This window comes from Leiobunum rupestre, chromosome 5, assembly GCF_980474605.1.
Source record: "Leiobunum rupestre chromosome 5, qqLeiRupe1.1.hap1, whole genome shotgun sequence".
Lineage (NCBI taxonomy): Eukaryota > Metazoa > Arthropoda > Arachnida > Opiliones > Sclerosomatidae > Leiobunum > Leiobunum rupestre.
In genome coordinates, this window is record NC_143388.1 from 30,276,386 (window position 1) to 30,303,507 (window position 27,122).

At 37.0% G+C, this 27,122-nt stretch overlaps 1 protein-coding gene and 1 long non-coding RNA gene across 3 annotated transcripts; both read right to left on the minus strand.

Moving 5' to 3' along the window:
- Positions 1-15,746: 15,746 nt before the first annotated feature.
- On the minus strand, positions 15,747-18,510 carry LOC149944111 (uncharacterized). The gene is made up of 3 exons (XR_016480867.1): positions 18,318-18,510; positions 15,938-16,063; positions 15,747-15,877 (listed from the first exon to the last, which is right to left on the minus strand). It is a non-coding gene; the product is annotated as an uncharacterized LOC149944111 (long non-coding RNA).
- A 2,026-nt stretch (positions 18,511-20,536) lies between these two features.
- LOC149944112 (dnaJ homolog subfamily A member 4-like) lies at positions 20,537-26,160 on the minus strand. Of its 2 annotated transcripts, XM_090174946.1 has the most exons (4): positions 25,974-26,160; positions 25,817-25,915; positions 24,260-24,502; positions 20,537-22,254 (listed from the first exon to the last, which is right to left on the minus strand). In XM_090174946.1, the coding sequence occupies exons 1-4, from the start codon at positions 26,095-26,097 to the stop codon at positions 22,049-22,051; spliced, it is 672 nt and encodes a 223-aa protein (XP_090031072.1). In that variant the 5' UTR covers positions 26,098-26,160; the 3' UTR covers positions 20,537-22,048. The 2 variants fall into 2 exon arrangements, with proteins under 2 accessions (XP_090031072.1, XP_090031073.1); XM_090174947.1 differs by lacking the exon at positions 25,817-25,915 and having other exon boundaries at positions 24,260-24,505; positions 25,916-26,160.
- Positions 26,161-27,122: the final 962 nt, after the last annotated feature.

The window sequence follows — 27,122 nt, forward strand, 5'->3', positions numbered from 1 at the left end:
GTTTACATCGAGAAAATAAGGTGTATAAATGTACCATAACTCTATACGATTTTTTTTTTCAATAACCCCTAAAAACCAAAGAAAATATACACGAGGAACAGAAACTATAGGGATTTATTTTGTAACGACATTGTTCTACGCCACAGATCACGAGTAGAATACTCCACACGATCTCATTGGCAAACGGTCACATGACCAACATGCCCGACATAAAATAGTTACCATGGCAACGAAAGAAGGTGACACCCACCAAAATCCAAATAATTTTCTATGAAAAACCAGTAGAGATCTTTTGTCGTTGATGGCTAATTTATGTTTTAGGGATTTTTCTTAACACCAAATACACCCTCAAAAATAAATTATTTTCCAGCCAAAAATCCCCGGGCAGTAACCTACACGTTTATTTTGGCCACTACGGAACACTCAGACCATTAAGAATCGAAAATCGATTTTTAGCGGCTTCGCAAACTGTTAATGTTTTTAAGGTGTTATGACAGTCGGCCTGAAGCCATTTCCACAAACTATTTTTAATGCATTTCTTTTTCATTTCCAACAACCACGTTTACGCCGAACCCCAGGCGATTTTTACTCAAAACTTAAATGTTGTAAATATGCCAAACCTTCCATTCGCCAAACGCAGTTGGATAACTATACGTTTTGAGGTCTGTAATAAAGTTGTTTTTCACTGTTGCAGCCTTTCGGAATATTTCCAATTTGTTTGAGCACTACACTAGAGCCGACACTTTCATTAAGTAGAGCCATAAGTCTATAATATTAATACGTTTGTCACTTTTACTGAGAGCTAGTAACGGAGTGACGTCATCACCAGAAGAAAATCTCCCCCTAGTGAGGCGCTGTCGAAGGCTACGTGTGACGCTTTAGCAAGTAGACGCAAAACGGCGACGAAGCCCGTAATGCAAGTCTGTCTTGTGAATGGCTATCAGTAAAACGTTTGCATGTGAAGAATAGAAAATGTTACACTTATGGTAGAACCAAGAACCCATAGACGTACCAAGGTACCAAGAACATAGGAAAGGAAATTTTGCTGGATCGCCTCCTAATCGATTTTTTTTAAAGAGGCGGAGCTATTGAGCCTTCTTCCACTATTGTTACTTCTAAGAAGCAGGCTCGATTCGCTCGAACCCTTACATATACAGAAAATTACATATTATTTTTAAGTTGACTCTAAGTTGGCTTTAAGTTGTCATTATTAAGTTTCAAGTTGGCTCTAGGTTGGCGTTAAGTTGGCTTCAAGCTAGTTGGCTTTAAGTGTCCTCCATTAAGCGAAATTAGAGTTGGTTTTAAGTGGTTTTTAAGTACGTTTTTAGCTAGTTTAAGTAGTTCTTAGACCGCTTATTATTTTGGTTACTTAAGTTACTGCAGGCGGAAAATATAAAAAGGCGGGGCTTATTTTGAAAATATAGATTCGGAGGCTCCACGACGGGCTAAAGCTATGACTACGTGTTCTTAGTACGTCTATGGGTTCTTGGTCGAACCTATCTCTTCAGACGACCTATCGCGTCCACAATTCGCAGCTTCAAAAGTGGAAGTGATATTTTTACTTTCTTTGCTGATGCCATAGGTGCTTACCCTAAAAATAAAATATCCGATTTATACTGGTTTCAATTTCTTTCGTGACCTCTTCAACTTCGTTCTAGACTGTCGCGCCATGAGTGAGTATTTAGGGAAGCTTGACCTTGCCTGCTAGGGTAATACTCCCTTTAAGTAGCAATAAACCATTTCTCAAATTTTAGTCCAAATATAACTAATTCTTTAATTTATTACATATTGTATGTAGATATTATTTACACCACGTAAAGGTTAATTAAAAATAAATTTTAAATTTTAATCTAGTATCTAATTACCCTTATTTTCCCATATGCGAAAATTTAAATCTTGGACGAACAATTATTGGACCTGAAACCAAATGGCGCGCTTAGTGCTTTTACGGCAGCGCCGCTTGTAGCGCCGTAGTGTCAAGTATTGGAAATATTTCTATCCAAATACTAAACACGTGCCCAATATTAGCGGACGACGTTAGGCCTAGCGTACCTCGTCACTGTCGTCAAAGCTTACACCTTTATTTCCATTTTGACTAGGCATTTTTAAATTTATGATCTATTTAAACCTTCACAAAGACTATATATGCAAAAACATTGAAGCTAACTTCCTATTTAAATAAATTAAATCATTATCCTTTCATTTTTATTCCAATACAATTATTACTGAAAAATCTTAAGTCTATTAAAATTCCAAAATCCTCACTTCTATTAAAAACAGCATAGCAGACGACGGAATGCGGGTCATCTGACATTTTTACCCACGTGTTTTGTATTTGGATATAAATATTTCGAGATTCTATCGGTAGGAGCACTGACGGGCGATGTAAATTGTGGAACCGGGGATTTTGCTTAGGTTTCGAGTCCAAGGTTCAAATTTAGTTTTCATGGTATAACCTTCGACGTAGGTAATGACTGACGAACGGAGGTCAAATAAGGGGTTAAAGATACGCCCGAAAAAGAGAGTATAGCACTTATAAAGGGAAAGTTTTAAATTTTCGTGGTCGCGAAATTAGCCCCGTTTAATCGATAATTTCATTTTGTCCTGTCAAGAATATATACAGGTTAGCAGATAATATGTAGCCGCCACTATATCCTCTGTTTACATGATTCCCCGTTGATAGTCTCCGCCTACACGGAAAGAGAGCCCGCGTTCGTTACGGAGTGTAATCCCCTCTTAAGCCTAGTTCCCACTTAGCGAAAAAAGCAGTTTTTGCGCTGTAAATTTGATGCGTACGAATAAAATTTGCGAAAATTTTCAAATTCGCCACCAAAATCGAACGTTCTATTGCTGGCGTATTAGCGAAATAACAGTTAAAGCAAATAAAATTTTAGTTTCTTAACCCGTCAAACATTGTTTATTTCAAATTACTCACTTGAAATTAGGAGCAACAAACACACAAGGAGAACGCAACCTGTCCAAAGTCGTGCAATTTCTCGCGTACATTTTTCATTGCTTAGACGCTTTAGCGCCTGCTGCAGTCAGAAGGGGAAAATGCGGAAATTGTCTTCCCCCTTTCCGTAAAACGTTCAGCGTAAAGGCTCATCCAATGAAATTTGTACACAACACTGCGTTAGCGTGTTTAAAGGCTAGCTGCGTTCTCCTTGTTTGTTGCTCCTAGCTTGAAACAACTTTATCGGTAACAATTCCTCATTTCTTGAATAAGGTTATTCTTTGTTCGTGTCTTTGATTTTTGGAGAAAAAAATTTCATATTTTGTATAAACCAATTAAGTAAAATCAGAAGTAAATGAACCGAAGTTATCGAAATAGTGCTCAGAATCGGAGGGCGTTTTCTTTATGAAAATTATGAGAAAATCGAGTCAAATAAAAGCCAATTTCCATCCCCGTCTTTTGACGCGAGAAATTGCTTCTGGGAATTGTTGGTATAGCTAATTATATGTATGAAAATGATTTCATAATAACAAAAACGTTTTTTTTCGGCCTTGGAGCGCACAAAATTTCAAAATCGAGGTAAAAATGTAACTTCATAAGGATAGGCCTAACGCCTCCAGTCTGATAACTTCGGTTCATTTATTTCTGGTAAAATTATATTTATTTTATTGAAATTCTCAACATTACTCTCCATTTGGTTCATTTTGAAGCGATATTAGGCTTAGCGTTTTTAAATATTGCTTGATTTCAAATTTGACGGCTTTTAAAATTCATTTTGCGCGTGAAAATACCTCTACATGTTATGGTGAAAAAAGCACGCAAAGAAGGCTGTGACCTGTAGTGTCACGCGCTAAAACGTCATTTCAAAATCCGTCAATTACGTTTTTGCGCGTGACAGTACCTTTAAATTATGAGGTATAGCAGGCTTATTTACCTGCTTTTATACCCTAACATGGCGGCGCATTTTCAAGCGCAAAATGAATTTTAAGATCCCCTATTAGCTCCAAATGAGAACCTACCCATAGCGATTAAAAAAAATCGCGCTTTTTTTCGCTACGCGAAAAATTAATTCGTCGAAATATTTCGTCAAATGGGAACTAGGCTTTAGCGGGAAATCACGAGGCGGACAGGCAGCTGCATATTCTCCGTTCACCCTTATATATTTTTGGTCTTGTAAAGTTCCTACTTTGTACCGTGTGTGCACGAGGCAAACTAATCTTTCTCTCTCAATCCAAAACCAAACAAGCAAATTTCTATCTCTTTACTGTTACAGTGCTGCTGCGAAATATACTTTCCCCCCTTTCCTCGTGTGTGTTTTCGCTAACGACCCTAGGATCTTTTTTAGGTACTTTCTTCTAATTAAATTTTACCAAGTTTACGGCAGCTGTATTTTTTGGCCAGTTTTTTTCGGGAATATGAAATACGTTATATGTTAAATTTTCAAATTCGTGGCTACGTTCAATAACGCTCAGCGCTGAGACCGCTGAGTAACCGATGTCAGCGGTGTTTTACTGAACGGCAATTTTAGATTCTCGTATTGACGTCACGATAGTAATCGGTGAGTCAGCGAAGTCACCGAAAGATATAGTCGGTTTTTTTGATAGCGTAACGAAATACGCGTAGTTGTAGCGTAAAGGAGAAATTGCGTCGAACGAAATGGTCGAAGTGCTACTTGTAGATAACCATAATGGAGAAAGCTATTTAATTGCAGTTAGACCAGCTGACTTTTATTCAGCATAGCCTTTACAGAGGTGAACAAAATATAGTGAAAAAATATTAAACGTACTTCAAGAGCAGTCCTGCTCATTCTAAAGTGAGATTTAAAATCCTGGTCTGTGTAATAAGGCACTGTTCTTTCCACATAATCTGCAATTCTCAAGGGAGTGGACCGAGGCTTAGTGTTATTTAATAACATTTTTGCAATTAGCGCGCTTTGTTTCATTTTCTTTGAAAAAGAAGGAAAAGCACTAAAGTCTAAAGCAGCTTCGTCAACAATTTCATCGCTGGCAATTTCATTTATTATCAGATACAAAAGTTTTCTCTTTTTCCGATTTTCTGGTCCAGATAAATAATTTACCGCCATTTTGAAAAACACCGATGACTGAACGAAAAGCGTTCAATAAGTTTTGACGTCAATATGACGACAGAACGCGGTGGTTAAAAATCGGTAAGATATCGAGTTTTCTTCCGCTGAGCTTTACTGAACGTACCCCGTACGAGGGGTCGGACATTTGCCTCTTTTGTGTACGGGATTTTGGATTTTTAAAAATCCAGGATTTTTTATTGTGGATTTGTCATACAAAGTCTATGGGAGCAAAATTCTTGGATTTTGGATTTGTGGATTTTTTTTCAAATTTTGTACGGGATTCGGCCAAATGTCCGACCCCTCGACCCCGTAGCTTGCTTGTGGGTAGAGCCTAACGCCGCCGTCGGCGAAATTTTCTCGGGCGCTGAGTCATTTACTTTTCAGTGCGCCGCCGTTAAATTTTGATCCCGCCACCGATTTGTTTTTGAGATTTTCTAAGTAATTTGTTTTCCAAATTTTTAAAAAGGGGGATAAACTTATAAATATATACCCATCACTAGTGCAAAGCTATAATTAGAATAAATAAAAACAACGTAATTGAGTGCACTATAAATTTTCAATTTTAATTTTAAAAATTAAAATTCGACTCATAAATTTTTGCCGTCGCCAAAGAAGAATTTTCGCGAATCGCCGCCGCCGACCCAAATCAAATCGGCGCTACGCTTTACTCGTGGGTGTGTCCTGTGTTCGTTGCTATGGTAACGAGTTTATGTTGGCCGTGACGTTAAGACGTCCATGTCTCAGGATCGTGCGACGCTTTGACTCGTGATCTGTGACGTGAAATAATGTCATGGCGGCCATTTCAAGGCGGGGCTTAGCTGTGACGTATGCCTACGACGTTACGAGAAAGCACCCGAAATGAAAAATTCGTTAAATTTTTTTAAATTTTAATGTTAAGCCTGGTTCACACGGGCAGTGTTTTCCTGGTTTTCTATATTTTCTAGTTTTACCACCTTTTACCGTGGTTCTGGCGCGCAGGAACACGACTGTACACACGGACAAAATTTGCTGCCGGGGAACGAGGAAACGGATAACCTTTTTTTGAGGGACGTTGGGCTCGACCAGTCAGCGAGCGTTATGCCGTCACGTGGTAGACGCAAAAATCGCTCCTTATATCACGTGACAGCGAAACGCTCGCTGATTAGTCGAACTCAAAGCGCTTCAAAAACGGGAAAATAAAGTAGAGATATTTCAACATTTTTTTCTCCGTTTTCTCGTTTACCGGCAGCGCTCACGGTGGAAAAATCCGTTAAATTTTGTCCGTGTGTACAGTCGTTTTCCCGCGCGCCAGAACAACGGGAAAAGGTGGTAAAACGAGAAAATAGAGAAAATCAGGAAAACACTGCCCGTGTGAACCAGCCTTTAGTCTTTTTACAGTATTCATTGCAAATATATTGTCTAGATTATACTACAAAGTGTCCTGAATAAATTGACGAATGGATTAATATCTGTCCCATTTGTGATCCATTTGTCAGGGTTAGCTAAACCAAAAGTATATCACATGATTCTTTACATCTCTTGGCGTTTATGTTATTTGATCCAGTTTATTTTTTCTAAATATCTTTAAAAACAGTGCTTTTAAACTTTTACCGTTTTCAAACCTGTTAGGTAGAGAAATACACTAGGTGAATTCATTGCCGTGTTCTCCCCATGCGCGATTTAGTATTTTAAATTTCAAAGTTATTTCAATAATTAGAAACTGATTTTGAAATTTCAGCACGCAATTTCCGTGTTCTGGTTTTTTAGAGAATTTTGAACTGATTTTCGTGTTTATTTCTGGATTTTAACGCCGATTTAAAAGTTTTGGAACTGATTTTTGTGTTGATTTCTCACTTTTTAGGTCGATTTAAAGGTTTTGGAACTGATTTTTGTGTTGATTTCTGGTTCTAGCCTGATTTAGAGGTTTTGGAACTGATTTTCGCCTAGATATCCTAATATTCAAGTTGATTTTAAGATTTCTAAAATAATTTTTCTGTAAAGTATACGGGATTTATACGAAAGTCAGACCCCTCGGCCTAGGTATATTTTAATGGTCTACAGTTATACTTTTCGTAAGAGGAATATTATAAACTTGTGGTTAAACATTTCAAAAATAAACAAAATTACAAAATTAAATTAATTACATTGGGCCAATTAACGTAAACAGAATTGGTCGTCTATAAGACTCATTAGAAAACATTTATCTAGTCGTACTTAGAATTTATTCTGGTCTCATGTCAATGGAAGTCTATCTCGAGCGAAAGTCTCTTCTGTATACCACGCCCGTTTCTATGAGAATCATCAATGCCATTAGAGTATTTCTAGTGTATTTATATATAATTTCCTGGTAGTACGACATTCTAGAGAGCATTATCATGTAACAACTATGTTTCATTTCCTCTAACAAAAAACTATTAATTAACTAAACAAATATTTGTAAATAAACTTGTCCAAATATTAATCAATTAGCTAATTAGCGAGGAATACTGTTGGTATAATATGGCGCTTGGATAAACAGATCCCTTCAGCTCCTTTCGAATGTGCGGGGCTATTCTGGGATGAAATCGATAGGCAAAAGTCGACGAAACCGAGAAAACAGATCACGCATCGGAATTTCCGAAAGAGAAAAAAGGAGATGTATAAAAATTGCAGCTCGCGATTTTTTGTGTAGAATGCGCCAACGCAGCGCCCCCGAACGGGCATCCTGGGAAACGGGACTTCCTCCCCCCCCCCTCCTATCTTCTGAAATATGTCTTCCTGTTCTTTGAACTGACCTCCATTATAATATATCATATCTTCGCCTGACTCGAATTTCGCCATTTGCTGTCCGCCAAATACTACGCATACTCAATTTTCAGCGACTCACCCGGACCAGTTACCACCCCCCTTCCGTCACCCTGTAGTTCTAAATATACACTATAGGGTGCGCTTTATTTTATATTTTAGTCTATCCTTGAATTTATGATTTTAGGCTAAAACTGTGGAAATTTAAAATAAATACGATTTGTTGTATATATTTAAGAATTTAGTTACATCAGAAGAAAATAGGGGAAGTACGTATCTGTAGCTTTGAGCCATAGAAGTCGTCGTGTGACCCACGAAAATGCCTTTTTACGCATAATAAACCAAACTGAAAAAGTAGTTCCACTTTTGTTTTGATTCAACTCGGCTACAAACGACGAAAGCAAATACGCCTTAGCTCAATTAGCAGAGAATGAGAAGGACATTATGTTACAATTGTTCTATTTAAGAAAAATTGATTTTTTAAACGATGTATTCATCCGCGATTTCCCGCCAAACCGTTTTGGCGCGAAAATTCGTGAAAAGTGACGCCTTTCCAAAGCTGACTAGAAGCGTACTTCCCCCTATTTTCTTCTGGTTACATGTATTTGTAAATGTTGACAGTAAAATCAACGTTTATTTTCTTTCCAACCTTCGTGCCTCAAATCATATCGATTCTAAAAGTCAGTGGGTTAAAATGTCTATCTTGTAGAGCTGTGCGATTAGTGGTTTTAGGCAATCGAGTATCAATTTTTCTTCATCGAGTATTTGAGTCGAGTAATATTGAAGTATAGTCGAGTAATCGAGTGCTTATTTAAGGGGAAACTTTCTCTTTGTTATACACACAAATTTCATCCCTAAATAGTATGTACCCATATACCAAAGGAGTATAAAGTAACTTTCAATGCTGAAAAATATTCCTGTAATTTAAATGAACCACAGTTTCGACAACTTTGTAGGTACCGTTTATTGCCCCCCAAAAAGTTGTAAAAACCGCTCTTTGAACTTTGAAGCAACGAGGATAGAAAAAAACAAATACTTGACGAGTTTAGAGAGCAGCTTATTCGAGTAATCAGGTACCCGAATATGCAATTTTTTGGTACTCGGTAATCGACGAGTATTCTCCAAATTACTTATTCGACCGTCAAAAAAGGCCGAGTACTCGATGATGTTAATAAAATCCTGAATACGAATTAAGATTTGCTTCGAAATAAATCTTTAGGTAGCTTACGTAACATAATAACTATATTAAAAATGATTTACATAAAAATGAGAAGATACCTCATGACTAAAATATGTTTATTTAAAATTAAAAAAATATTTTGGCGAGGTTTCGGACAGCGGTCTCTTAACAAGCCGAAAGTGTGAAATCAAATTCTAATTTGGAAATAAATTGAATAGTTTTAAGGTTTATATAATAATATTGGGCTTACGATTTTTTTATGTAATTTCGGGTTGTGGTTACGTAATGGACGTAATGGGTGAAGTGTTCTACTTTCGTTTAGTATGTTACTTATGACGTGACGTTCTCTACGCACTATTAAAGGGGATACATTATACATATACAAATTTACTTGTTTTTTAACGTAGCGCCAGTTATCTCAAGTTTTTATTAACCTGGTGGTCGAAATTTTAAATTTATAATCCTTTATCCGCTAGTTTCATATGTAGATGAAAATTAATGTTTCTTAAGTTTGCATTTGAAACTTGTGAAATTGGGTTAACAAACACAAGTTTCTTCCAATGATTAACGATATTGACGTCACATGAAAGCTATATAAAAAATAGGAAAATAAAAACGTTGTTCTCTCTATTCTTAATATTATCATAGAGTTGTTAATTTTCCGGAAAAATTAAATTTCCGGAAACTTTCCGCAAATCGGAAAAAATAAAAAAATTAAAAATTTATTACTTTTTAAAGGCCTATGTTTTTTACTGCCTGTCCCCCTTTAAATTAACTTAGTGGAGCACAAATATCCTGGTGGTAGGCCAACCGCTGAACATGTTGGCCTAATTTAAAGGGGGCTGGCAGAAGAAAACCTAGGACTTTAAGGGTTTTCATTCTAAGGTTTAGTTTTACTTAAATCAGTCGAAAATGCCGCGAAATTAAAATTGGCTAACAATATTAGGCTAATAATAGAATAAAAACCTTTTTTTCGGAAAAATACGGAATATTTTCCGGAAAAGACCTTGGTAATTCTCCGACTAACAACTCTATAAATATATAATTTTCAGATTAATTTAACAAACTTTTCGGCTGCCTTTGGAAATTGTAATCCGGCTACCTGTTTAAGGCATTAAAAATATCTAAATGGTGCCATGGGTATTAGCCTAGCTGATTATTATGATTATTATTATTTATATTCGAATTCACTTGGAAAGTCTAAGCAGTGGCGTAGCTAGGGGATAGGGTGGCCCTCACCAGGTTCCACCCGTTTGGGGCGTTTGGGGGTGACACCCCACCGTAAATAAAAAAATCTTACACAAACTAGAGAAATTTGAAAAAACGTTTTTACACGTTTTGACAAGTAAGTAATACACCATGATATCCGCACAGGGCTAGTTACACCACTGACAAGGAGACGACCCGAGGTGTAACCCACCGATTTTGTTTAAACTCGGGGTTTTGGTAGACCTTCGTGTAACTTGAAAAATCCTAAAGGGAAATGTCTCCATAGGCAACCAAAAAGGTTTTTGACAACACAAAATGGAAATTTTCTCATCGAAAATAACATGGGAATCTGACCAATTTTAAGGGTAAAAATTTTAATCAATTTCGAACTTTTTCATTATTTTTTTATTTATATTTTCTATTTTTAGCATTTAAAAAAATTTAAATTACCCTTAAAATTGTTCAGATTCCCATGTTATTTTCAATGAGAAAATTTCCATTTTGTGTTATCAAAAACATTTTCGGTTGCCTATGGAGACATTTCCCTTTAGGGTTTTTCAAGTAACATGAAGGTCTACCAAACCCCCTAGTTTGAACGAAATCGATGTGTTACTCCTCGGGTCGTCTCCTTGTGCAGTCTAAGGATACATTAGTACCATTCTAAAGAAAACGGCAGCGCTTAAACTACGTCTAATGTTAGATGTTTCTTGTATTTTATCAAATCTCTGGTTTGACCTAAAATCTGGACAATAAACCACGTACTTTTATATGAGAATCATCGGGTCTTCCTCAGGTTTTCCTAGTACATACGTATATAATTTCGTGGTTGCATTAATTTACTTACGATGCAGAGAAACACAATGCTTGTTATATTCGTACAGTAAATCTTTCGTAGTTTTCTGGGTGTTGTTACGGTGGAAAAAGCATTATTTTCTTATTGACTCTTGTCTCAGATAACGGCACTCGCATTCAGTCCCCGCCAGATGGCGCCACTAGGTTCCTTATTTGCTTTAGGTCGTCCGCGCTTCTGTTTGATCGTTGAGGATAATTTGGACGGTCGTTCTCGCTCCTAAACACGTTTCGGCAGTTTTATCTCATCCTAACCCTTTTCTTAGGAATATGAGAGTAGCTGTTTGCGACGTACGCCATTGTAACGCTCTATTATTTGCTTATTTCGAGCTCTAGTTTGCCGTATTGTTTATCTAACATTGTTAATGGATGGCGAAAGTAGGGCCAAGATTTAGTGTTCCGATTGCAAATCCTGCTCGCTCAAAAATGGGAAATTTATTCCCAAAATTGATATTGTTTTTACCTAATGGCGTTGCTAGAAAAAACAAGCGCGTCAGCAGGAAACAGTTGCAGTTTTACTTTATATTTTGTAGTCTAGACAAGATTCTATTTATTTCTACTTAGGAAGAATGTTGAAACGGTTTTTAGCGTTGCTTCAATCTCTCTCACCATAAGTGTATAATATTGTTACATAAGTGTGACACTTCCTATTCTTCACATGCAAAAGTTTTACTATTCGCAAGACAGACTGCATTTCGGGCTTCGTCGCCGTTTTGCTAAAGCGTTACACGTAACCTTTGACAGCGCCTCGCCAGGGGAGATTTTCTCCTGGTGAAAGTAAAATATTAACCAAGTGACAAACTAATGGAGTTATATTATAGACTTATGGTAAAATGGATAACTGTGAGGCATCTGAAATCTGATCACAACTATGTCTAGTTACCATAACAATGGCGTTCACAATTAAATCCACAGCAGTGACGTCAGCGTATTTAGAACCACGTCATTATATTCATGTAACGTGGCTCCATCTATGTGGCGTATGGAGAAACTCGAGGTTCGGTGGTTTTGATGTGAAATAAAATCTTATACCCCTCGAAAGACTTCAATATGTAAAAATGAAAATAAAAATTTCGTTTCGTAGAGAAGTCACTCTGTTTTATGAAAAATCCAGTGACCCTCTTTGCATCGACGGGTGATCTCACATTGGACAGATGCCTTCGGATTTGGATATCTTTTGTTTTTGCCCCCAAATATTTTCCATAGTGAAATGGAGGATCCGAACTCTTTATTTTTGATATTTGCAAGCACCTATTGCATATATATAGGCTAGAAAAAAGAAAAACTTATACAGTAGCGTTTTCTCATTTTACGATCGCGGCACCATCTGGCGTTCCCCTATTGAAGTTTTGTTGATTTTTCGTATATAAAGGCCTAGAAATATGTATTTCCTGATTTTGCTCCGCCGTGTGTTCGCCATGTTCCCAGGGTTCGTGTCCCGAACAAAACGCGATATTTTCCGTCTCGTATTTAATCCTTTATGTAAGATGGGTTACGGAAATCTTTCGGCGTGTTTGTAGCTTCCTTTTTCGATTCATTTATGAGCGATGGATTTTATTTCATTTCCTTAATGAAATTACATCTGATATCTTTGGGATGGTTACAGTGTACTCGGTGCGCGAGAAAAAGTTAGACCAGAAACAATATTAATTGTTTAGGGAATAACGATTAGATTATTTTGTAGAAATGATATATTCGTACCAAGTTCAGATAAATATATTTATATAATGTTCAAATAGTTTTTCTAAAGGTGTTAATTAATTAAATTACAGGAAATGTAATTTATTGAGGGATAATTTTGTTTAAAGCAACGATAAGTTTATTTTTTAAAAACGTCTTGAGCAATATATTATAATAAAATTAAGAGAAAGGTTTTCTATTATTTTTAAACTTTGATACTTAATTAAGTAATGTTGTAAAGCTTATGCTGAATTAATCCTTTTGTTTAGCTTATACTGAATTAATTATTTTGTTAAACCCATACTAAATTAATTCTACTGGAAAGCTCATACTAAATTAATTATGTTGTGAACTCATACCGAGTTAATTCTTTTGCGAAACCCACGATGTATTCTATTGCTAGGCTCATACTAAATTAATTCTATAGTGAAGCTCGCATTATATTAATTATTTTGCAAACCTCACACTAAATTTAATTAATTGTTTCACAAACCTCATGATAAATTTAATTAATTTTTTCGCAAACCTCACACTAAATTAATTGTTTCGCAAACCTCACACTAAAATTATTATTTCGCAAACCTCACACTAAATTAATTGTTTCGCAAACCTCACACTAAAATTATTATTTCGCAAACCTCACACTAAATTAATTGTTTCGCAAACCTCACACTAAAATTATTATTTCGCCAATATCACACTAAATTAATTGTTTCGCAATTCTCATAATAAATTAATTATTTCGCAAACCTCATACTAAATTAATTATTTCACAAACCTCAAACTAAATTAATTGTTTCGCAAACCTCATACTAAATTAATTATATTGTAAAGCTCATACTGAATTAATTCTATTGTTAGGCTCATTCTGAATTAATTATATTGTTAGGCTCATACTGAATTAATTCTATTGTTAGACTCATAATGAATTAATTCTATTGTTAGGTTCATACTGAATTAATTCTATTGTTTGGCTCATAAAGAAGTTCAAGTTCAAGTTCAAGTTCAAGTTCGTTTATTGTTTATTATTTGATTTTACATTGTTGAGAGTTGCTCATAATGAATTAATTCTATTGTTTGGTTCATAATTAATTAATTCTATAGTTAGGCTATTGTGAAATTTATACTAAAGTATTTCTTTGTAAAGCTCACAGTAAATTAATTCCATTGAAAGCATCAAATTAAAGTCATTTTAGTAAAATGATCATAAATCAATAATCAAATCAATTGTCGTAAAGTTCACACTTAAGTAATGTTAGGCCCGTACTAAATTAAATACATTTTTTAACAGAATGAAGTAATTTGTATAGCGTCCATACTAAATTACATTAATTTAGAACATCCATACTAATTTAATTTATCATGTGAATTTCCATCCATTTTTTACGTTATATCAACGTTGCCACTCTAAAAATCCCCAAAATCCAATACGCAATATCGGATTTATCAAAAATCAACTTCGAAGCCAATCGACTCCAAACTTATAAATCTCGGCTTCGTCTCAGTGGGCCTCCTGGTGAGAATCGAGTGAAACAAATCCGGCCAACAAAGCGCTATATATATTTATATAAAGTTGATAAATGCATACGCTTTAAGTGACAGATTCTGGCCAAATTCTATCGAGTCAAAATCCCCCGTCAATATATTCGACCCGGAAGCTTTTTTAAGATACACTCAAACACTGTCCCGGCCAATTACCCGCTACGCCAAGTAACAAACTTAGTCGGGAGCGCGGGAAAAGTAGGCTGTTAGTTCGATTGGTGGACAAAAGACGGCGCTCGTGTATCGCGTATCTTCCTCCCCGAAGATGAGCCCACGAAAAGGGAAGTTGCTTCGAAAGAGGGAACACCAGTTTCTTCTTCCAACTATTGGATTTTTAAAGTTTCCACAAGGGGGGGGGGGGGTAATGTCCCTTACTTTGAGCCCCCTCCCGTTTCTCGTCAACTGGCGACTGAAATTTTCCGATATTTCGATTTTTAGATTTTTTTTGCCTGTGGTGGTGAAGGGAAAATTTTCTTAAACGAATTGGCAGCTCCTACAGGTCTTAAGACTAACCTGATACGGCTACAGTTTCAAAAACCAACTCTTTCTTTCATCCTTTGATATAAAAGAAGTATGCTTTTTATAACCTCTCTTTTTTTAATGGAAATCAAACAAGGCCGTAGGCGAGGGGGCAATTTGCCTTTCTATATATAAAATTGGCTTTCTTGTTTAAATGGACGCTAGCATGTATAGGAGCAACAAACACATCCTAAATTAATTATTTCGCAAACCTCATACTAAATTAATTGTTTCGAATTAATTATATTATTAGGCTCATTCGAAATTAATTCTATTGTTAGGCTCATAATGAATTAATTTTATTGTTTAGCTCATAAAGAATTAAATCTATTGTTAAACTCATATTGAATTAATTCTATTGTTAGGCTCATACTGAATTGATTATATTGTTTAGCTCACAATGAATTAATTATATTTTAGGCTCATACTGAATTAATTCTATTGTTAGGTTCATAATGAAATAATTCTATTTTTAGGTTCATAATGAATTAATTAAATTATTAGGCTCGTTCGAAATTAATTCTATTGTTAGGCTCATACTGCATTAATTCTATTGTTAGGCTCATAAAGAATTAATTCTATTGTTAGGCTCACACTGAATTAATTCTATTGTTAAGCTCATAAATAATTAATTACATTTTTATGCTCCTACTGAATTAATTCTATTGTTAGGCTTATACTAAATTAATTCTATTGTTTAGCTCATAAAGAATTAATTTTATTGTTAGGCTTATAATGCCTAAGACGATATCAGACTACTCAGGTCTGAGCTCGAGTGCAAGACCAAGTCAGAGCTTGACGAGAATGCCAGGGTCAAAAATAGGTTCGCTCAAGAAATTAGCATTAAAACAATAGGAAGTGTCATTCTGATTGTTGTTATGTTACTTATGATAGTACTAAAATAAATACATTCTTCAAAATCAGAAAATCTATTCTATTTTTATATAAAAGTAGAAGTCTGTAGTAATTACATTCAGCATCTGGAATTATTCATTTAATGGCTCAAATACATTATTTACCTTTATTTAAATAATTATTTAAATCTAAAATATTAAGAAACAATACAGCGGTTCCAAATTATACTGAAAAAGTTTAACTGTAAAAAAATAAGGGAACTTCAAATTAATTCATTTCTGACACTGATAGAGGTTATTACCGTTTCATTTGGCTCCGGTGGGATTTGTTCCAATTTCAAATCTTGGTCCGTCACCAACCTAATCTCTCGCACCTCGTTTACGCAATATTCGATTTCCCAAGCTTGCGTAATCGTTGCTAAGATGTACTATTAACATTTAAAATTCAGTTAATGTTTAAAGAACCGAAAGTATTTTTAAATTAAAATTTGTGGCTGCAAACGAGATGCTACCTACAAATGTCCATGTCTTTTAATTAGTAGCATCATAAGTAACATAAGAAATATAAGTATGAAAATTACTTATAATCTGATTTTCAGAGTTACTGCGCAATCTTAGTTTAGTTCTTAGCACAGATCCACGGCACAGAGACTCGGCTGCGATATTGAGTCAGACCCGTTCCAAATCGGAGCCTGGCGAGAATGTCAGTGTCGAAAAAAGAGTAATCAGCTAAGCTAAGAAGTAATCAGCTAAGCTAGGCTAATAGCCAAGGCACCACCTTATGCCTAAGTCATCAAGCGACTTTTAAAGTCTTCAATTCAGGTGGTCGGGTTACAATGCGTAGGATGGTGGGGACAAGCCCTTCAAGCCACGCGAGCCAACAGCTCCCTACACTCACTATTACCGTTAACCTCTACAGGTACTTATGGAAAGGGGAAACCGAAGAACTCGGGGGAAACCCCTTTTTTCATGTGGGGAGAAAACTTGCAAACTCAACTTGTTACGAGTTTTCTACCCAGTGCCACAAGTTGGGGTCGAACCCGGCTGCTCCGGCTGCGAGGCGAAAGTGCTAGCCACTCCGCCACCCCACCCTAGTAATAAGCATTAAAACAATAGAAAGTGTCATACTTATTGTTATTATGTTATTTACGCTAACACGAATTTAACTAACACAATGAGTATTTAACTAGCATATCCTAGTTCGTATCTTGTCCGACTGTCGCCTAAAAGTATATCATTTCGAATCTCAGAAACATGTCCCTCTATGACGTGAAAAAGAGTCTCCACCTTTCGCTTTAAAAGAGGGTACCATCATAAAGTATAGACAGTAGTAGACTATAAAAATGTGTAGAGAACTATACTCAATGGTTCCATAGGGTGTATGATACAGCTGAATATTCTTAGGCCTTTCTATAAAATAAGCTACGCTTGCTGAACCTGTGTTTATGTAGCTCATTCGTCACGAAATTACGTAGAAGTTCAGTTCAGTTTATGCTTAAAAACAGGGTGCCTCGTCGAATTTACTCTTATGTACAGGGCTTTTTGTAGTAAAACGTCATCGATACGTCACTCGTGACGCAGCAGCAACATCAAAACAAGAAGGCCAATGTTACTTTATAGAAAACTGCCCTACATTTCAGTTACGCAATTTCTCCAAAAAATGTCATTTCGAGATAAATCGATTTTTGTAATTCTTATGAAAAATAACAATACTACAGTAATTAGGTAAATCTGAAAACTAGTTGTTCGGGGTTTCGGTTAGTCCGCAATCTAAATATTACAATGACTATCCCCACTAATAAGTAAATCTCAGAATAATTTGACATAATGCGTTTATATTTGGCTAAAACTGTTGGCAGAAACGCATTGTTAGGGCAAGGACAGTAGATACAGGGACGAGAAAGCAGGGGGGAAAATTCGATTTTAAACGTCTTCATATTCACGGGGAGTTAGATGTAAACAAACCGCGGCCATTGTTAAGACGTGGTTCACCATGGACAGTATTATTGTAGTTAGTTTTTACCATTTTGATGTTAAATTAAAAATAAAACTACGAGCGTAAATAAAAAATGCCCATTTGTTTTGAACACTTGAACCGCTAAAATTAAGTGACCGCCGCTTTTTTTTGTTTACAACTAACTCTCCTTGCGTTTAGGTCGTTTTAGGTTATATATTCTAACAGAGGCCACCAATACACTTTCTCGTCCCTGTATCTACTGATGTTAGGATTTTGTTTTTAATTTCAGAAGTTCTTGAGGTGGCGCCACTATTACGTTTTCGCTACAATTTGGGAACTATTGGCGCCATCTCTCGATTGAAAGAAGCTAAAAAAATCCCGAGTTTTTGCTTACCCCTGTAAAGCAAACTCTGCGTCGAACGAACTGTAAACCGACCTATTGGTTAATAACGACATAGTGCGTTTCTGCAAATTTCCGCCGGTCGTTAATGCGTTTCTGCGGAGTATTTTCGAAACTTTTCGATTTTAAAGGGTTTTTGCATTTTCGCATCTCGGATACTAGACCAGATAGAGAAAATCGGACTTGAAATTTTGAATCAGCGCCCTAAAAGTGGTACGAAGAGCATTCAAACTCAAAAAGTCAAAAATGGTCGATAATGCGTTTCTGAAACGTAGGGCTGAAAGGCCTGTTGCGTTACATAAATTTGTGGTAATGGTTAACGAACTTTTCGACGAGGATTCCAATATCTTGGTGATTTCCAATTAAGCTTCTCTCTTAAAAGACCTAGCGTGGTTACGTCAAGTTTATTGGGAAACTGAATTCTGAAATCCAGAATCAGCTTTCCGCTCGATCGCCGTACGAAATAATCTGGCAGCCCTTTCTGTTCGATGCAATAAGATTGACCATTCCTGATGACTCTGCCTGAAAGAAATTAAATGGAAATTGGTATCCAGTAATCAACAATTGCGAATTGAATAATGATCAAGAATGTATTTAGGTAAACAAAGAATCTGTGGGCAGCACTATCGTCCCTTGGTGATCACCGGTAGAAAAACCACGCCCGCCACATTTGCCTGTGTAATTTAACAATAATCAGCTAGGCACCACCTTCAGCCCATGGATTAAATAACCTTACAGGGATAGTTCTCTGGGGTACAATATTTGCTCCAGACGTACCCTGGTGGCCAGAATTGTCAACGACCGGAAGTCTCGATTTTACCGATACACGGGGGAAAAATTGCAAAGGGGGTGCAATCGCGATTGATGAAATTATTATTTTTGTAGGCCAAGGCCTACCTATTGAAAACTTGTTTACAGTTTGAAAGCCTATAAACAATTTAACGAAAAATTAGGTGATATACATAAATGGCTTAAAACAATATGAAAAAAAAAAGGGAATCAAATGATTAAAACAAACCGTTGGAAAATATTAAATTCGCCAAAAGCCGCCTCGAGATGGTGACGTGTCAAGAAATCTTGTTCCGGATTTGTATCGGTAAAGGGGGTAAAATTGAGGGGACGGCAAAAATATCTGGCAGCCTCGTTTGAAACAAACATCTTCAACTCGTAGTATAGTAAAATGTATTAGAGAGAACTATCCCTGTCAGGTTAATTAATCCATGTTCAGCCCAAGTCATCTAGCGAGTTTTAATGCCTTTAAACAGGTGGCCTGTTTAACTGCGTAGGAGGGTGGCGGCAAACCCTTCATGCAGTGGCGGATACAGAAAAACCCAAGCGGGGGGGGGGGGGGGGGTGGGCGCTAAAAGACCTCTTGAGCTAGGGGTGTAATAACAAATCATCAAGTCACCGCGCTTGGTGCTGAGCCGCCCGCACCACTTCTGATGGGTTGCGTTCTCCTTGTGTGCGGTGCTGTGTTACGCACCTTCTTGCTAGGCGAGACAACAGCTACCTACACTTACTATTACCGTTAACATCTACATGATTTTATGGAAAGGCTAAACCGAGGAACTCAGTGAAAAACCGCTCTAAACAGCGGGGAGGTGACGGAAGTAGTGGTTCCAAGTTTTCATCCAGTGCCATAAGCTGGAATCGAAAGCCAACTGATAGCTAGGAGCAACAAACACAAGGAAAAAGCTGCTAGCCTTTAAACACGCTAACGCAGTGTTGTGTACAAATTTCATTAGACGAGCCTTTTCGCTGAACGTTTTACGGGCGGGGGGGGGGGGGGGTGGGTAAGACAGTTCCCGAATATTCCCCTTCCGACGGCAGCAGGCGCTAAAGAGCCTAAAGACATATCTTCTGGGAATCATGAAAACAATTATTACTCCTTGGAGGATAAAAAGTCTTTCCGGAGTGGAAAAGTTTCGTTCAATTTTATTTTGGTCGGACGCCGTTTAGTGCTGCCATCACTGAGACAAATTTAGAACTAGAGAACCTTTTTTCGTGTTTTTCAAGGTTAGATTACAGCAGGGCAGATTAGCAGAATCTCGGCCTTTCTTCGTGATGGGATAAATTCATAGTAGTTTTATAGTTTTATTATTTTAATTCGGGAACACAATTACACCCGCATTTATAAAAAAGATGTGAAGGTAATTAAACTAATTATCGATTTATTTATTTTGGAAAATATTGACTAACTTCTACGCCTTAGTCTGAAATTTGTAAAGAGTCAAAACAAATTTAATAATTAATCACTAGCCTAGTCAATTATTTAATACAGCACAAGAGGATAATTATATAAGCAAACGATTTCCACCCCAAAAATCGAATTCTTTATAAATTTCTTCACCACTAGTTGTCATTAAAGACGTTCGAGCAAATTGGCCACTTCCCTGTCTCGCGCTTGGGTATATTGCCGCCTATGCTAAAGGTATTGACTTTACACTCCAGAAAGACTTTTTTACTTCAAGGTAACTCCATATTCTATCTTAACAATAGAAAGTGTCATACTTATTGTTATTATGTTATTTACGCTAACACGAATTTAACTAACACAATGAGTATTTAACTAGCATATCCTAGTTCGTATCTTGTCCGACTGTCGCCTAAAAGTATATCATTTCGAATCTCAGAAACACGTCCCTCTATGACGCGAAAAAGAGTCTCCACCTTTCGCTTTAAAAGAGGGTACCATCATAAAGTATAGACAGTAGTAGACTATAAAAATGTGTCGAGAACTATACTCAATGGTTCCATAGGGTGTATGATACAGCTGAATATTCTTAGGCCTTTCTATAAAATAAGCTACGCTTGCTGAACCTGTGTTTATGTAGCTCATTCGTCACGAAATTACGTAGAAGTTCAGTTCAGTTTATGCTTAAAAACAGGGTGCCTCGTCGAATTTACTCTTATGTACAGGGCTTTTTGTAGTAAAACGTCATCGATACGTCACTCGTGACGCAGCAGCAACATCAAAACAAGAAGGCCAATGTTACTTTATAGAAAACTGCCCTACATTTCAGTTACGCAATTTCTCCAAAAAATGTCATTTCGAGATAAATCGATTTTTGTAATTCTTATGAAAAATAACAATACTACAGTAATTAGGTAAATCTGAAAACTAGTTGTTCGGGGTTTCGGTTAGTCCGCAATCTAAATATTACAATGACTATCCCCACTAATAAGTAAATCTCAGAATAATTTGACATAATGCGTTTATATTTGGCTAAAACTGTTGGCAGAAACGCATTGTTAGGGCAAGGACAGTAGATACAGGGACGAGAAAGCAGGGGGGAAAATTCGATTTTAAACGTCTTCATATTCACGGGGAGTTAGATGTAAACAAACCGCGGCCATTGTTAAGACGTGGTTCACCATGGACAGTATTATTGTAGTTAGTTTTTACCATTTTGATGTTAAATTAAAAATAAAACTACGAGCGTAAATAAAAAATGCCCATTTGTTTTGAACACTTGAACCGCTAAAATTAAGTGACCGCCGCTTTTTTTTGTTTACAACTAACTCTCCTTGCGTTTAGGTCGTTTTAGGTTATATATTCTAACAGAGGCCACCAATACACTTTCTCGTCCCTGTATCTACTGATGTTAGGATTTTGTTTTTAATTTCAGAAGTTCTTGAGGTGGCGCCACTATTACGTTTTCGCTACAATTTGGGAACTATTGGCGCCATCTCTCGATTGAAAGAAGCTAAAAAAATCCCGAGTTTTTGCTTACCCCTGTAAAGCAAACTCTGCGTCGAACGAACTGTAAACCGACCTATTGGTTAATAACGACATAGTGCGTTTCTGCAAATTTCCGCCGGTCGTTAATGCGTTTCTGCGGAGTATTTTCGAAACTTTTCGATTTTAAAGGGTTTTTGCATTTTCGCATCTCGGATACTAGACCAGATAGAGAAAATCGGACTTGAAATTTTGAATCAGCGCCCTAAAAGTGGTACGAAGAGCATTCAAACTCAAAAAGTCAAAAATGGTCGATAATGCGTTTCTGAAACGTAGGGCTGAAAGGCCTGTTGCGTTACATAAATTTGTGGTAATGGTTAACGAACTTTTCGACGAGGATTCCAATATCTTGGTGATTTCCAATTAAGCTTCTCTCTTAAAAGACCTAGCGTGGTTACGTCAAGTTTATTGGGAAACTGAATTCTGAAATCCAGAATCAGCTTTCCGCTCGATCGCCGTACGAAATAATCTGGCAGCCCTTTCTGTTCGATGCAATAAGATTGACCATTCCTGATGACTCTGCCTGAAAGAAATTAAATGGAAATTGGTATCCAGTAATCAACAATTGCGAATTGAATAATGATCAAGAATGTATTTAGGTAAACAAAGAATCTGTGGGCAGCACTATCGTCCCTTGGTGATCACCGGTAGAAAAACCACGCCCGCCACATTTGCCTGTGTAATTTAACAATAATCAGCTAGGCACCACCTTCAGCCCATGGATTAAATAACCTTACAGGGATAGTTCTCTGGGGTACAATATTTGCTCCAGACGTACCCTGGTGGCCAGAATTGTCAACGACCGGAAGTCTCGATTTTACCGATACACGGGGGAAAAATTGCAAAGGGGGTGCAATCGCGATTGATGAAATTATTATTTTTGTAGGCCAAGGCCTACCTATTGAAAACTTGTTTACAGTTTGAAAGCCTATAAACAATTTAACGAAAAATTAGGTGATATACATAAATGGCTTAAAACAATATGAAAAAAAAAAGGGAATCAAATGATTAAAACAAACCGTTGGAAAATATTAAATTCGCCAAAAGCCGCCTCGAGATGGTGACGTGTCAAGAAATCTTGTTCCGGATTTGTATCGGTAAAGGGGGTAAAATTGAGGGGACGGCAAAAATATCTGGCAGCCTCGTTTGAAACAAACATCTTCAACTCGTAGTATAGTAAAATGTATTAGAGAGAACTATCCCTGTCAGGTTAATTAATCCATGTTCAGCCCAAGTCATCTAGCGAGTTTTAATGCCTTTAAACAGGTGGCCTGTTTAACTGCGTAGGAGGGTGGCGGCAAACCCTTCATGCAGTGGCGGATACAGAAAAACCCAAGCGGGGGGGGGGGGGTGGGCGCTAAAAGACCTCTTGAGCTAGGGGTGTAATAACAAATCATCAAGTCACCGCGCTTGGTGCTGAGCCGCCCGCACCACTTCTGATGGGTTGCGTTCTCCTTGTGTGCGGTGCTGTGTTACGCACCTTCTTGCTAGGCGAGACAACAGCTACCTACACTTACTATTACCGTTAACATCTACATGATTTTATGGAAAGGCTAAACCGAGGAACTCAGTGAAAAACCGCTCTAAACAGCGGGGAGGTGACGGAAGTAGTGGTTCCAAGTTTTCATCCAGTGCCATAAGCTGGAATCGAAAGCCAACTGATAGCTAGGAGCAACAAACACAAGGAAAAAGCTGCTAGCCTTTAAACACGCTAACGCAGTGTTGTGTACAAATTTCATTAGACGAGCCTTTTCGCTGAACGTTTTACGGGCGGGGGGGGGGGGGGTGGGTAAGACAGTTCCCGAATATTCCCCTTCCGACGGCAGCAGGCGCTAAAGAGCCTAAAGACATATCTTCTGGCAATCATGAAAACAATTATTACTCCTTGGAGGATAAAAAGTCTTTCCGGAGTGGAAAAGTTTCGTTCAATTTTATTTTGGTCGGACGCCGTTTAGTGCTGCCATCACTGAGACAAATTTAGAACTAGAGAACCTTTTTTCGTGTTTTTCAAGGTTAGATTACAGCAGGGCAGATTAGCAGAATCTCGGCCTTTCTTCGTGATGGGATAAATTCATAGTAGTTTTATAGTTTTATTATTTTAATTCGGGAACACAATTACACCCGCATTTATAAAAAAGATGTGAAGGTAATTAAACTAATTATCGATTTATTTATTTTGGAAAATATTGACTAACTTCTACGCCTTAGTCTGAAATTTGTAAAGAGTCAAAACAAATTTAATAATTAATCACTAGCCTAGTCAATTATTTAATACAGCACAAGAGGATAATTATATAAGCAAACGATTTCCACCCCAAAAATCGAATTCTTTATAAATTTCTTCACCACTAGTTGTCATTAAAGACGTTCGAGCAAATTGGCCACTTCCCTGTCTCGCGCTTGGGTATATTGCCGCCTATGCTAAAGGTATTGACTTTACACTCCAGAAAGACTTTTTTACTTCAAGGTAACTCCATATTCTATCTTAACCCGAATACACTCTTGTCTAGAAATATTTTGAAGGTTACCTTCAAACTCTTTCACAGTGAGAACTATAATTTTAGTCGCCTCTAAAGTTTGAAATGTGATGCCGTTCTTGTAGAAGCAGTTTCCCAGATGAATATTTATTTTTCGAAGCAATTGACACCCTTCAACTGACCATTCTTGTTTCGAATCCGGCAAAAGATCGACCTTGAAAACCAGATTCCCGAAAGGCATGCCAGGCAAATGATCACCTTGGCCGATAAAGGTTATTTCTTGTCCGATTACGGTTCCTATATAGAAATTGACCAATACAATAATATATCAAATGACTGCTGTAGTAATTAGGACGTAACATGCACCTTCGCAGGCTCCCGCAGATCTAAAGCAAGTTTTAGCTTCAAAGAAAACCACCTTCGATGCTTTTGCTTTACCGTATTACACCAAAATGATGACGTAAACTATCGCATCCTATCGTAGTCGCAATGCGAAATATTTCAAATTGGTCTCCAGATGAGTTTAACCGGCGAAGAAAATATTACTTAATATTCTACAATCTCTGTCGATAAACATAATTTATTTGCGTACTTTTTAATATATATTTTTTTTAGTCGATTGTGACGCGTGGAACAATTCAGTCCTCTCGTCCATTTGATTAATCAGGGCGAGATATGTGTAACGGCCACGCCAACGGGGGGATACGTGGGGACAGGGGTGAGGACACCCGTGGGGGGATTGGTGGTCTTTCTCAAACGGACATCCACAAACTCCGCCTCCCAGACGCTTGGGATTACAGGAGTACGCCACTACTTCCGGCCTTTTTTATATTTTAACTTATGTTTGTTCAATCAAAATTATTTTAATTATAATTCGGATGAAATTGGACGCTAAGCCTCGGTCGCCTAGTGACGATACGTGCCCCGTTGCAAACATCCGGCAGTGAATAAGACCCCGTTAGCATGGAAGAAGAAAGCTTTGGAAACCTCAACCAATCAGGTTGGAGGAACTGTCGAAAACGACACCTATCGTACCAAATAAAACATTTTGCTGGGCGAAATTTAAAATCCTTACACCGTTAAACATGTTTATTAAATATAAATGGTGTATTCTTATACACTGTTATTTATTCATTTTTCATCGTTAGGCTAGTGTTGTAAGTCGGAAAATAGCCGAGGCCTCTTTTCCTGAACATTTTCCGTAAATATTTTTAATTCCATGATTAGTCTAATATATTGTTTACAAATTTAAATAAAGCGGTATTTTCGCCTAATTTTTTGGAATCTGAAAGTAAAACTAAACCTCTAGACTAGTTTAAACTGATTAACAATGTAACACTATTAATGTTTTGTAGTATGTTTACTGATATTGAACATTTTATATCGATATAAAGTTAAAAACATTAAAAAATTTTAAAAAGTAATTTGTGTTTCAATTTTTTATTTTTCCGGAAAATTAACAACACTAGTTAGGCGAAGTAATACCAACTGTAAATTTTGCACGGTAATGCGGTGTACACGTCAGCGATTCGACGGGAAATTCGCGCTTATTGGAATACGCGTCGAGCCTGCGAAGGTTCACGGTTCATTTTAAGATAAATATTATTATTCCTCTTTTAATTTCTAATTCGTAGCTCTCTTCCACATTGATAAATCCGGAGTCAGAACATTCTCGACAAGATTCGATACGCAACCGCCTAGAAATACCTGAACAGATCACAATTAGAGACGGCACTTGGTTAGGCACTCCCTTTAGACGCTGTACCGTTGCAAGATGGACATGTCCTCTTGACATTAGTCCTAGTGGCTCGTACGGTTCCGTTATATAACTCTCTAGCAGACAGTTTAATCACTTCGTATTTGACGTCCGTTTTTGGAACAGAAGACATAATTATATTATGATTTACTTGTTCTTCAGAATTAGTTTTTTCCAAGAAATCTACGAGTTAAAAACAAACCTTTACACAACTGATAAACCTTATCTCCAGTTCGGGTTGTCAGGGAAGATTAGACAGGCTAAGTCGACACTAGGAAACGTCTAGGGGAAACGTGTAGGGTAAACAGTCTGTACACAATAAATCTGTTCCTTCCACGCGTTTATCCTTTCCATAAAATCATGTTGATATTAATGGTAATAGTGATCAGAGACAGCCGATAGGACAGTCAACTAGGGCCAAGCGCTCACTGCTCTTCGTAACGTCTACGTACTACCTTCCACAAGCTTTTGCTTCGTAACGGAGACAATGCCTTGTGGAAGGCAGGACGGATACGAAACGGAGAGCCAGTGGGCGCCTAGCCTAACGAGGAGTGTACCCGAGGTGTTAATCACCGATTTTGATGAAACTCAGGGGGTATGCAGACCTTAGGGTAACATGAATTTCCACCAAGGGAAAAGTTACGCTGGGCTTCCGTTTTGCTAGGGCAACCGAAAATGTTTTTGACAACCTAAAATGAAAAAATCTACATTTAAAAAAGCATGGGATTTTCACTGTGAAAATTTTTCGAAAAATCAAAAAAAAAATAATATTTTCAAATCTCAACTAAAATGCTAAATTTGAACTATTTTGGGTGAAATTCATCAAGTTTGGGTAAAATTGAGAACATTTCAATGAATTTGATAAATGAAGGAATATTTGCAAAATTTTTCCTAAATAGGGTATTGTCAAATAATTTTTTTTGAAATCGACAAAAATTGGGTAAATTGACCAAAATTGAGTAAAATGACCTAAAATGTTTAAAATTGGATAAAATCGTGTTAAGCCAACTAATATCGTTTAAAATTGGGCAAAATGATACAATTTGGGTAAAATGGTGTTAAAACAACTAATATCGGCTACAATTGGGTAAAATAAACAAATTTGGGTAAAACAGCCATAAACGTGGCTAAAAATGATTCAAATTGAATAAAATGAAT

Bases quoted from the DNA above. Each gene is read 5' to 3' on its own strand.
- LOC149944112 (XM_090174946.1), bottom strand. From the start codon at position 26,097: ATGTCTTCTGTTCCAAAAACGGACGTCAAATACGAAGTGATTAAACTG. The intron at 25,916-25,973 runs GTACAGCGTCTA...TGATCTGTTCAG, and splicing joins GACATGTCCATCTTGCAACG to GTATTTCTAGGCGGTTGCGT. The intron at 24,503-25,816 runs TAATAATATTTA...TCTATATAGGAA, and splicing joins ATTAGAAATTAAAAGAGGAA to CCGTAATCGGACAAGAAATA.